The sequence below is a fragment of the Cucumis melo genome, chromosome 1 (assembly GCF_025177605.1).
Source record: "Cucumis melo cultivar AY chromosome 1, USDA_Cmelo_AY_1.0, whole genome shotgun sequence".
NCBI lineage: Eukaryota > Viridiplantae > Streptophyta > Magnoliopsida > Cucurbitales > Cucurbitaceae > Cucumis > Cucumis melo.
Window position 1 is genome coordinate 356,699 of NC_066857.1, and position 13,270 is coordinate 369,968.

General features: G+C 35.1%; 1 protein-coding gene across 2 annotated transcripts; it reads left to right on the forward strand.

Moving 5' to 3' along the window:
* The first annotated feature begins 750 nt into the window (after window positions 1-750).
* Window positions 751-13,005, forward strand: LOC103495227 (presequence protease 1, chloroplastic/mitochondrial-like). 2 transcript variants are annotated; one of them, XR_007819966.1, is made up of 20 exons: window positions 753-1,200; window positions 1,391-1,574; window positions 1,708-1,882; window positions 1,985-2,117; window positions 2,221-2,291; window positions 3,138-3,221; window positions 3,835-3,925; window positions 5,290-5,810; window positions 5,893-6,057; window positions 6,145-6,363; window positions 6,461-6,588; window positions 7,397-7,586; window positions 8,147-8,230; window positions 8,315-8,412; window positions 9,958-10,222; window positions 10,292-10,454; window positions 10,540-10,720; window positions 10,874-10,945; window positions 12,424-12,681; window positions 12,751-13,005. XR_007819966.1 is itself a non-coding variant. In XM_008456712.3 (19 exons), the coding sequence occupies exons 1-19, from the start codon at window positions 912-914 to the stop codon at window positions 12,563-12,565; spliced, it is 3,255 nt and encodes a 1,084-aa protein (XP_008454934.1). In that variant the 5' UTR covers window positions 751-911; the 3' UTR covers window positions 12,566-13,005. The 2 variants fall into 2 exon arrangements, 1 of the variants encoding a protein (XP_008454934.1); XM_008456712.3 differs by having other exon boundaries at window positions 751-1,200; window positions 12,424-13,005.
* The last annotated feature ends 265 nt before the right edge of the window (window positions 13,006-13,270 follow it).

The following is a 13,270-nucleotide window of genomic DNA, read 5'->3' on the forward strand; positions in this document are numbered from 1 at the left end:
TTTTAGTGTATGTCCCTCGACTAGTATGTTAACAACTAAAGAGTCTATGATTTAAATCAGTCTAACTCTCGTTATTCTTAAGTCAATAAATAAAATTGTCATTGTTCTACGGATATTCTCAAAACTACATGATTTAACAAATGTACAGGTAGTTTATGAAAGATATACTTTCCTTGAAATGTTAGTGCTAAATTTGTAAAATGACCGATTATTAGGAGAAGTAGTCCAAAATAACTTTGTTTGGTTTTCACAATTCGAAAATGGCACACTTTCTAAAAAAGTAAAAAATAACACATCTTTCGAGATCAATATTTTTAATTTGTAATAGTAACAGTAGATGTGACAAATTCATAATTTAAAATAAACGAGATTAAAAGCAATTGTGATTAAAGATGGAATGAAAGCTCAGAAATTGGAGCAATCAAGCAAAGTGCGAAACTAAGGTTGGAGTTGGAGTGAAGAAGTAATGCACATATCACCATTTTGTGGCTAATAACTTCTCCATGATTAGATGAACTTTTGTTATTCAGTTACGTGAGTTCCTTGTCTATCATCCAATTTTTCCATTTAAAAAACCATTTGAAAATAAATTAAAAAATTTATTTGAGTAAAAATACTCACAAACTCTGAAAACGTTTCAAAAACATCAAAAGAATTTCTTATAATGCAATTTGACTTCGTAAACCAAATTTTCAACAAAATTATATAAATGCAAATTTGTAAGAAATTGATAGCATTTTATAATTGTAGTGTTGAATTGAAACCCAAAAAGACATTAACCAATAAAATTTCTTAGGTGAGTTTTAGCGCCACTCGTAAACCTCCCATCCTCACGGCTCACGCAATCGGCCCCATTAAACCCCTATCTTCACCTCTCTCTTTCTCCCTCCCTCTATCAAATTCCGGCGGCAATGGAGAAATCCGTTTTACTCCGTTCTCTTACATGTTCTTCTTTAGTCTGTAACAGAATCTTCTTCCGTTCAGCTCACCGGTTACGTCCCTCTACATTGCCCCTACGTTCATCTTCTGTTTCCAGGAAATTACATCGTCTCAATCACAGCTTCAGCAGACGCTCACTGCTCCCTCGTCAATTGAAATCACTGCCGGCTTATTCTCAATCTTGTTCGTTTCACTTCAGAAAACAGTTCTCCTCTCTGGCTCCTCGTGCTGTTGCTTCTCCCCCTGCTCATTCCCCTCCAGGTTTGACGTTTGAGCTTCATTTCTGTTTTGTTTTTCAATTAATTCCATGTTTTACTCTTACCCAGTTTGTGAAAACATGTTTCAGTTTCATGTTTCTTTTGTGCCATAGTTTTTAGAATTTGAGCCTATGTTTAGTTGTGACAAGTGGGTGGGGCTGAGTGTTCTTCGTTTGTTTGTTTTTTGAGCGAAGAGTTTGCAGAAGTGTCAGATGAAGTTGCTGAGAAGCTTGGATTTGAGAAGGTCTCTGAGGAATTTATTGGTGAGTGCAAATCAAAAGCGGTGCTTTTTAGACACAAGAAGACTGGTGCGGAGGTGATGTCTGTGTCGAATGATGATGAGAACAAGGTCTTTGGGATCGTATTCCGTACACCACCGTAAGTTAGACTTTGAGTTTTGACTTTTCTGTTTGGTTAACTGCTCGTAATAGAAAAGAGGAGCTATACGAAAGAAGATGTAGTGCCATTCATAGTCGTTTCCATTCTATCTCAATTTATAACCTTTCCACAGGAGTGATTCTACTGGAATTCCACACATATTAGAACACAGTGTGCTGTGTGGATCAAGGAAGTACCCAGTGAAGGAGCCTTTTGTTGAATTATTGAAAGGAAGCTTACACACATTCTTAAATGCATTTACATATCCTGATAGGACATGCTACCCAGTTGCTTCAACAAATACAAAGGTAAGCCGCGATATGCTGAGTCACAAAGAAGATTGTAGTGACTGAGATGTGAAAACTGTTCAGTTTTCAGTGAACTGAAAATTACTTTGTTTTCATTTCCAGGATTTTTATAATCTTGTTGATGTATACTTGGATGCCGTCTTCTTTCCTAAGTGTGTGGAGGACTTTAAGACATTTCAACAAGAGGGTTGGCATTATGAACTAAACGACCCATCAGAAGACATATCTTATAAAGGTAATTTCTATTGCATATACTCATCATGGTGCAGTATTCTCTCAACTTCCATGGGAGAAATGTTGGATTCTTGTTTCTTCACTAAAGCTTTCCTCCATGCTAGGGGTGGTATTCAATGAAATGAAAGGTGTTTATTCGCAGCCAGACAATATTCTAGGACGAGTTACTCAGCAGGCAAGAACCCTTTTGTTGTTTATCTCCCTCTGGTTTTCTTCTCCCCATCCTAAATTCTGAAACCTTTGATAATGTTATGCGTGTGTCTTTCTTTATGATTAGAATATTTCAAGTTTTTATTTAGTAGCATTAATTACCTATGTAAATACTTCATGACCTGCTAATAAGTAACGATCGGAAACTTTACATAGCTTAGAAACTTTACATCACAATCAGAAATTATGGACTTAGGTATTCCGTGCGAACGTACAATTTCTCTAAAGAATATATTAGCTACGTAAACGGCATCCGAAGTTTTCGTACAGGGTAAAAGTGAGATGTTTTGCTAAAATGGTCAATACAACAAGTACAAAATCATACTCTCTTTGAGTTTTTGGAAGGCCTAGGATGAAGTCCATTGACAAATCTTCCCAAGTGAATAGGTAAAGGTGTATAAAGGCCCGTATTTTGTTGCTGTCCCTTGGCAGTTTGGCATGTAAAACTGTGCTTGACGGACTTTGAGGCCAATAATACCTTTCACTAAGTAGTTGATAGGTCTGGTCCATGCCAAAATGGCTCGCAAGGCCATTGCTTTAAGTTGTTCTTTGGTTCTTTTGATGAATAAACATCTTCATTTCTTATAAAAAATATTTGATCCCTCTAAACTTTTAATTTTGCAACTAATTGGTTCCAAAACTTTATATTATGTGTAATAGATCATTTACCTTTAAATTATGTGTCTAACGGGTCAAAATTTGTAATCTAACCTAAGAAGAACCATAAATTCATTTTCAATGCTTAGGAGTAGGTTGATAAAAATTTCTTGTTGTATACGTACATTGTTATTCATTGATAGAAGTTTTGCAGGCTCTTTTTCCGGACAATACATATGGAGTTGATAGTGGAGGAGACCCACGAGTTATTCCCAAGCTTACATTTGAGGAATTCAAGGTTATTTTCTTAGCATACTTTTATTCAAATTGATTACAGAAATTGCATTTTGAAAATTGTAAAATAAAAGAACTGGATATGTCATTGATAAAAGAACAAAGGAAGTACTATAGATAGGAGCTTAGAAGAACGCTTGCCAGTTAAATAAGAATCATGAAAAATTCTAATCCTGAAGTTGCAATTGCAACCACTTTTCACAATCTCTTCTGGCAAATGCTTGTCATGTGGCCTGTGAGTTGACATCTGTTGTCTTCTGCATGTCGTTTGTTGAAAGTTGGTTATTTTTTTAAAATTATGTTGGAACAGCTACCCAGTTAAAGATTTCAGTTATCTTTTGTTTGATTAACTTTATAGAGTTAAAACTCAAGGACAACTCTATTTGGTTAGTTAAGATTCCAAAAGACTGGAGTCTCTAATAAAGAGACTCATTTCCTTTCATAAAGAAAAAAGGACTGACTCTCTCGCTCTTTAACAACGTGTTTGTGTACTATATTTCCAATTGAAGTTGAACTGTAAACCTTATTTCTGCCTGCACATATTTCTTTCACTTACCCTTGGTTGATCTTAAAGATATATGTTCTTTTTTGTGTTTTCTCATTTTTCATGCCTGCAGGAATTTCACGGTAAGTTTTACCACCCAGGAAATGCAAGGATCTGGTTTTATGGAGATGATGATCCCGTAGAACGTCTGCGCATTTTGAAAGGTAAATAGTGGAGTATATATATATTAGGAAAGGCAATGAAGTTTTCTTGTCCATCATTGTTCTAATTTGTATGTCGTATGTGAACTTCATATATTTATTATTATTAGGGAAATTATTGTAAATGACAAAACTGCTAAAAATATTTAAAAAAATATAGTTAAATTTCAGATTCTGTCAATGCTGTCGGTGATAGAATCTGAAATTTTTTGCTATATTTTATAAATATTTTGATTCATTTTGCTATATTTAAAAATGCCCCTTATTGTTATTATTTTATTATTTTTTAGTAAAATTTCTAAACTTATACATAAGGTGTTTTCATGATTTTGGTTACTTATCATAAGTATGAATTTTCTTGACTCTGGTTATTTTTGCCTTTGAATATTTGTTCCTTTTAGTAAAACTATTTATTGCCAAAAAACATGAATATTACCTACTTTTAATGAAATTTTAGTTTCTTATTCTTTCAAAGTGAACAAACATAGGGAGTACCTACATGCTCATAGACACTCGAAACTCTCTTTGATTTGTTTTTTTTTTTTTTTGGGTGTAAACTCCTTCTAAATTATGTTGATCTTCACACTTTTTATAACATTACTTTTCTAATAATATTTTAATCTGTTTATTGACATAAGTTTCCTTCCCCCCCCCCCCCCCCCCCCCCCCCCAATGTTTTAGCCTTAGTTTTGGTATTATTACAACACAGCAGAGTTGTCTCATCTCATTAATTGGAAGCAAGAATGCTTAAATAGTACAACTGTGATATACTATACAGGGTAAGATAGAGAAGGGGTAATTGAGTAATTAACTACAATGAATATAATATTCTCTAATAGATATAGTCCCTAGGCTTTTTAAAAATTTTATTTCCATATGTATCATTTGATTAAAACTTATTTGATGTTCCTGCCATGCTGGAGGAATAAAGTAGGTCAAATGTGCTACCTTCTTTCTGTGTATGTGACATGGCATGATATTTTATTTCAACAGTGTAAAAGTTTGACAAGTCATTAATTGGAAAACATGAATCTGGGGTAAGTTTTAAGGTCCTATTTTGATTGAAATTCAGAACGAAGGCTTGGGTTAATCATGTTTTGGAGGGTTAACAATAACGTTTGTTTGATTTTTACAACACTTTTTGGACTGCTCACTGTTAATTTATTACGATAGATTTGTACTGCTTAATAATGACAGGGGTGTCTATTAAGATATAATCAAAGGATAAAACTGATGATAAAATTTGAGATGTACGGGAATTATTATACTATAGTTAAAGCAGACCCTGTTATAACCACAGTGTCTTTGTTATTGGATATGTACATCAAGTACTGACTAGTTTAGTCACCTCTCTGCCTCCATCACAGAGTATCTAGATATGTTTGATGCAAGTCCTGTTTCGAACCAGTCTAAGATTGAGCAACAAAGGTTATTCTCAGAGCCGGTCAGGATTGTTGAGAAGTATCCTTCTGGTGATGAAGGTGATTTGAAAAAAAAGCACATGGTCTGCGTCAATTGGTTGCTTTCTGAAAAGCCCTTAGACTTGGAAACTGAGCTAGCTCTTGGGTTTTTGGACCATCTTATGCTGGGCACTCCTGCCTCTCCACTGAGGAAAATCTTACTGGAGAGTGGTCTAGGAGAAGCCATTCTTGGTGGTGGGATTGAGGATGAGCTCCTACAACCGCAGTTTAGTATTGGATTGAAGGGTGTTTTGGATGATGACATTCCAAAAGTAGAAGAATTAATTATAAATACCTTTAAGAAATTAGCAGAGGAAGGCTTTGACAATGATGCGGTAGAGGCTTCCATGAATACCATTGAGTTTTCCCTGCGGGAAAATAACACTGGATCTTTCCCTCGTGGCTTGTCACTTATGCTTCGATCCATTGTAAGCTAAAACCAGCTCTTTTTATTGTCTATGTTATTCAAAAGTTTGTTGGCTTATAATTCCTTAAAATTATAATCAACAGGGTAAGTGGATATATGATATGAATCCATTTGAGCCACTGAAATATGAAGAGCCACTGAAAGCCTTGAAAGCAAGAATAGCTGCAGAAGGACCCAAAGCTGTGTTTTCTCCTTTGATTGAGAAATTCATCTTGAACAACCCTCATCGTGTAACTATCGAGATGCAGGTAAAGTAGGTTGAATCCTTTCATAATTTCATTTCTCGTGTCATTATATTTGATTTTACTAGTTCTCATTTTTCCTTCCTTCGGCAGCCGGATCCAGAGAAAGCTTCTCGTGATGAAGCAACTGAAAAGGAAATCTTGCAGAAAGTTAAAGAAAGCATGACTGAAGAAGATCTTGCTGAACTAGCACGTGCCACACAGGAATTGCGGCTGAAACAGGAAACACCTGATCCACCAGAAGCTTTGAAATGCGTTCCATGCCTTTGCCTTGAAGATATTCCTAAAGAACCTACTCGTGTTCCAACAGAAGTAACCATTTCAATCCATATCTGACTGCAGTAGACATTGTCATCTGCACTATAGTTTAGTTTCTAATCTCATTCTCTTTAATATAATCTACCTGCAGATTGGGAATGTTAATGGAGTAACCGTCTTACAACATGATCTTTTCACAAATGATGTTCTTTATTCTGAAGTTGTTTTTGATATGAGTTCACTGAAGCAGGAGCTTCTCCCTCTGGTACCTTTATTCTGGTAAGTGATGGAACTTCATTAGTTTGTTTGTCATTGCAGATAGCTTTAACTTTTTTCATTTCAACAAATATGTAGAGATGTATCAAATCATCGCTCTAGGGAAGGAAATAGGTGCCCTGTCTACTGAGTGCTCAACTGCTCAGATTGACAAATAGCTTTTCATTTGCATTCATATTTTTGAAGCTGGCTGAAGATTAATGACCTGAATAAATCTTGTGTGCCTCCTCCAAATAGCAATTATTAATTTGTAAGATTCCTTCAGGGAATTCGAAAGTCAGATGTGCAAAACATAATTTATGACCTTTTAGGGCATTTTGCTTGAGGATGTTGCATAAAGAGATCAATCATAGTTTAAATTTAAATTTTAAATTTAGATACAGCAGTTCTCTCATCAAAATATTTCGTTAAAATATTGCAATTATAGCCAAGGAATTTAAGATCAAAGCCCAGGATAAAATAACTTTTGTTCTTGAGCTTGTGACTTTTAGAAATACGTTATATTTGTCACAATAAGAGGGAAAAAGTTATAGAAGTTTTGTAGTAAAATATTGTCTTATATCAAAAGAAATGATGAACAGAGCCTTTTTTATATGCTCCGTTGATGTTGAGATGAGATGTATAGAAGTTTTCTGAGCTAGCTTCCTATACTTTCAGTAGCCTATTATCTTTTAGATGATATCAATCATTAAAGTGTAGTCGGTCATAAGCATGGGATTTGATCGAAATTTGGGAGGGACTTTATCTGAATGATAACATTCCTTGCCACTCTTTGGAGTATATATTTTTTACTTCCAAATGTTCTTTGCAGCCAATCATTGTTAGAGATGGGCACAAAAGATTTGACTTTTGTGCAACTTAATCAGTTAATTGGAAGGAAAACTGGTGGGATCTCAGTTTATCCATTTACGTCATCTATACGAGGAAATGACAAGGCATGTACTCATATAATTGTGAGAGGCAAGGCTATGTCAGGATGTGCTGAAGACTTGTTCAACCTGGTATATAACTTTCAAAGGTTTATTCTTTATATATATATGCACTGCTTATATTCTTGGGTCCATTCATGTGTGGAATTCCATCTACAAACAAGTTTTTCCTTTTATATTCACATTTCAACATCCTTCTTTTCATGAGAAAGGGTGGCAATCTGGGTGTGGTATTGTTTTGGGGGTTTGGAAAGAATAAAACAATAGGTTAGAGGGTTTGTGAGATTATCGTGTGAGGGTTCGATCTTGTATTTGGTTCAATGTGTCTTTGTGAGCATTTGGACCGTAACCAAGTTTGTCCGTTTGTTCTTTTTTCTTTTTTAATTATTCCCCTGGTCTTATTTCGCTTGACTAGAGGTCTTTTTTGTAGGTTGCCTCTCATTTGTGGGCTCTCTCTTTGTATGCGCTTAATTCTTTTATCTTTTTTCTCAATAAAAGTTCCGTCATTCATCCAAAAACAACGCTGCGAAGTTTTCTACTTCGTTCTAGTTACTATTGGTTTTTGATTTACAACTCAAAGTTATCTGCTTCCTGATAGAAAACTAAATAGTTTGTTTCTTTTTATGTTGTAGATGAACTGCATTCTTCAAGAAGTACAGTTTACTGATCAGCAACGTTTTAAACAGTTTGTATCTCAGAGCAAATCACGAATGGAGGTAGATAAAATGAATAAATGGAAAAAATGCTGATGGCCACAATTTTGATATGTAAAGTACTAATGTGTATGTGATATCTGTCAGAATCGGTTGAGGGGTAGTGGTCATGGAATTGCTGCCGCTAGGATGGATGCGAAGTTGAACAGTGCAGGGTGGATCTCTGAACAAATGGGTGGTCTCAGGTTGGGATTTTCAATATTTTTTTATGGTCTTTTTTGGTGCTATATTGTTGACTTGTGTGTAGTGGAACTTTTGTTGGGATTTGACATATGGCCTGGCTATTGATCTGAATCTGATGGTTTTTAATAGGAACCAGAAACCAAAATAAAAATGAACGTAAAATAATATGAATATTCAGAACAATTACAAGTTTTCAAAGCACCTAGAAAAGCTTGCCTTCAAATTCCAAGTTCAGACTATTTCTAGAAACTTATTGGCTTAAAGCCCCTCAACCTATAAGGGCAGATATTAAAACAGGTTAATTTCTCATATGAGATCGATGGAGAATTGTACTATAACTACTTCTCTAGAAGCGCCTTCCGCCTTAAAGTGCACCTTTAAGTCACAAATAAAGAAACTTTCAGGGTTGTGGAAGAATGGAAGTCGCTAAAAGGAGAATTCATGGTAGTATTGATGATATTGGGGCTCTTGTGGAAGGGGGAAATGATCTGTAAACAGAGTTGCTGGATCCTTTGTAATCAGAACATAGAAGTGAGTCAAAAGGGTAAAAAGATGGGGGAATGGAAATTCCAACTTTTTTGGATGGATGGGCATCACATAGAAAAAGCAGAAACTTTATCTCCATTTACGAAAATAGATGGCCAGATGGGCTTCGCAAGAATGCCAAAGCTCTTTTGTGGCTACATATATCTCGAGCCTTCTATTGGGTTCTTTTGAAGTAAAGAAACCATAGTCTTCATGGACAAGGATAATCCCTTCAACCTTTTTTTACCTTGTCATTTATTACGCAAAATATCTTGGTGTAAAATTCCTAATCTTTTTGCTTCATACCCATTGAGAACTTAGAGGATTCCTCTGACCCTATTTTTTTACTTCTGGGTACGTCTAGGGTTTTTACTACTAGGCCTGCTTTTATGAATTTTTGAAGATGGTGATTGATTGTTGTCTGAAGTTCTCACTGGTTGGAAGTTGGAAAGAACAGCTAAAATCTCCTGGGGCTTTGTAGTTGGGGCTTTCCTTTGGGTTTGTTGGCTTGAAAGATGCAAGGCTTTTTGAAGATTAGGTTACTTATTTTAAATCTTTTAGTGGTAACTTTCAGCTATTAGTCTCTTGGTGGTGTCACACTTACAGTAAATTCTTCTCTAATAACCCAAGTATGTTGATTTTTAACAGAGGGAATTTCTTCTGTAATTTACAATGGCAAATTTCAAATGCCTCGCCATCTAATTTTAAAAATTAGCTTCTTTGGGAGGAGGTATTCTTTTTCCCCAGCTTGTAAGTTGTATTTCTTTTGTTTTGTGTAATATATGTGTTTCTTATTACAAAAATAGAACTTCTTTGCTATCTAACTTTGGCTTATGATGACTAAGTACACTTGATATTATTTTAATAAGATTTCTATTATTTATCCTAATAATACTTATAACAGGTTTTCCTTGAGCTAATGAACTTTGAACACAGCTTGCATATATCATCTTATCTGAGTTGTTCCAGACTCCGGAGAAGTAGTAGATTAATCATTTTCTTGATTTATTTATCGTACATAGTTATATGGAATTCCTGCAAACTCTTGAAGAGAAAGTTGATCAAAACTGGACTGAAATTTCTTCATCACTTGAGGAAATCCGCCGATCCTTGCTTTCAAGGGAAAATTGCCTAGTCAACATCACTGCTGATGAAAAAAATCTCACAAAGTCGGAGAAGTTCGTTGGCAAATTTCTTGATTTGCTTCCTAATCAACCTATCATTAAGAACAGCACTTGGAATGCTCGGCTTTCTTCAGATAATGAAGCCATTGTGATACCTACTCAGGTAAGAGCACTCTTTTATTATTATTATTTTTTTCTCTCTCAACTATTTGTTAATGGCTTCCTCTTTCAGGTTAATTACGTTGGAAAAGCAGCTAACATATATGAAACTGGTTATCAACTTGATGGAAGTGCCTATGTTATTTCAAAGTTTATTAGTAATACTTGGCTGTGGGATCGTGTTAGAGTAAGTGGAGGTGCTTATGGTGGATTTTGTGATTTTGATTCTCATTCAGGTACAACATTGTGCTACCGTCTTTTTGGCAGTGCATTAAATAACAATAGGTAGTCTTACCTACCCTAAATGAATTGTATTTGCAGGAGTATTCTCCTTTTTATCTTATCGTGACCCAAATTTGTTAAAGACACTTGATGTTTATGATGGAACCGTTGATTTTCTACGTGAATTGGAATTGGATGATGATACTCTAGCAAAAGCCATAATTGGAACCATTGGAGATGTTGATTCATACCAGCTTCCTGATGCTAAAGGTTATAGTAGGTATGGCAACACACTGCCTATTTGTCCTCGTTCTACAGTCAGTCTGTTCTTTGCACTGCAACATGGTGTATTGTATCGCTGGTCTTTTGTTTCTTTTTGTTAAATGTTCATTCTGTTGGAATTATATTTACCATCTACTTTTTTTCTCTTCAGCTTGTTGCGGTATTTATTAGGAATTACGGAAGAAGAAAGACAAAGGAGAAGGGAAGAGATTTTATCTACGAGGTAAAAAATGACTACTGACTAATGTTTATTTTAGCAAGCAAACTGAACCTATCCTTTTAGAAAAATTGCGATTTGCAAGATTTTGACTTGGAAATTCTTTTAAATTATCTTGCCGATCAAGCTGCACGTTAGATGTTTTTACAAGCACTTGTCTATCTCAAGTTCTCAACTAGCAAATCGTAAAAAGTCAATGTCATATTGACCTTTATTCTCTGTTTTTGGCCTTTTCTTTCATCCATACGTGGGATTCTTTCTCCTACATTTAATACCTCTAGTCCTAAACGTTCCTTTTTCTTTTATATCTATATCTATATCTGTGTATCTATCTATAATATATTTATTTATTGATGGTCACCTCCTCGTTGGATTCATTTTTTGGAGGAAAAATCTGAGGTCAAACTTTAATAGTTTCTACAATAGTTCCTATTATGTCTATTATATTGTGAAAGATGTGATTAGAAAATAAATCAAAGTCCTTAAACTTGGAACCAAATAAAGAGGGTGGGTTTTCCCATCACATTCTGGATTAGTTTTTCTATAGTCTAAACAAATTGACCACCTAAATATGCTTGCTTAACTGACATTCTTCTAGAGACATTTTGGGGTGCAAGTTCGACATCTGAATTCTAGGATACTTAAATCCTATTTTGTTCTGGTCATGAACTTCCAAATCTTTTATGAACTCGCAAGCCTTGCACTAGTGTTTTCACAAGATCATTCAATAACAACTTGATGCAGCATGTCTTTTGTTTATTTTGTTGATGAGTCGAAGTCGACACAGTCCAGTATTTGTTGCTAGGTGTAGCAGGTCGTGTGTGGATCAAGATATTGGTAGGATTTGGGAGTGGGGAAATACGGTAGGGTGCAAGATAGTTTGTAGGGCGAATTAGCCATTAGGTAAGAGTAGGCAATCTTGCGATAGTGTGTAAGACTCCCATGCTTGAAGAGGAGACGTGTTCAGGTTCTTTAAGTTCTCTTACAGATTTTCCTTTCCTGTACTGTTTCTGGATTTTATAATCTGGTTCATAAGAGATCTCTATTATCTAATTAATTGAAGTTCAATGACAAGGGGTAAAACAGTCATTTATGAACCAGAATCAAACATTTTAAGATTTGGTACCTAAACTAGAATTTTAAGATTTGCTGATCCATTGGCGACAATAGTTGAATATAAGTATTGCAAAAGTGGACTGAAATAAGATTTAGACCTCATTTCAATGGATTGTTGTGTATATATTGTTTCACTGAATGTCGTTTAAAGTTATTAACACACTCGACACTATTATCACCGTCCATTCTTTTCCATTAGGAAGATGGTCTTGAGAGCTGTTAAGGACAGAATTCGTGCTTGCATTTACTTTTTAAATACCATACATTGATTTTTCAATTGCTTGTGAGAAACAATCTTATACTATCTTCTCACAGACTGATTCTGTACTTTTTTGCAACACTCATGACGAACATCTCTCTCTTAACAGCTTGAAAGACTTCAAGAACTTTGCTGACGCACTCGAGGCAGTTAGAAACAAAGGAGTTGTAGTTTCAGTTGCATCTCCCGAAGATGTCGAAACTGCACACAGTGAACGCCCTGGGTTTTTCCAAGTGAAGAAAGCACTCTAAGATGCGACCCTCCAAGCTCCCATTGTAGAACCATCCCCACTTCCAAAATCTACAAAGAGAAGAGAAACAAACCAGATTTCAGTGAAGAAAGAAAAAGAAGAAGAAGAAAAGAAAAGGTAGCCAGCATTATTGATTCATTTTCCCATTACTATTATACCATGAACAAAAACATTGCATTGTTTCAGAAAAAAAATCAATAGGAGGGGACAGAAAGTTAATATTTGAACAGCGGGAACTGATTATTGTGTACGGAACATTGGGGGATTTGATAGCTGATAACAGGAGATTTTGTACTCTTAAATGCTCTCTTCACTAGGAATTGTGATGTATTTAATTCTTGCGTCTTTTCTCTACTCTCAATTTTTCTCAATCACTTTTGTTTGTTCTGACTTTCGCCCCATTTAAATTTAATAAGAGAAGCATATTTATTGTTCATTTCATATTTGAATCCCACTTGGTCGTTCATTGATTTGAATTTTTACGGTTGTTATCAAAGCTCAAAACCAAATTGAATGGCTTATTGAATGATATATAAGAAAATTTTCATTTTCAAGCACATCTTATTTGCTTTTATTTTATTTAGGTGTAATCATAACCCCAGTGTTGGTTTCACTTCTATAGTCATAAATAATTTGCGGGCTAAATTACGTCGGATAACTTTAGAGTAATGGTCAACCTAGTTATTGCCCATTTGGTATAGACATG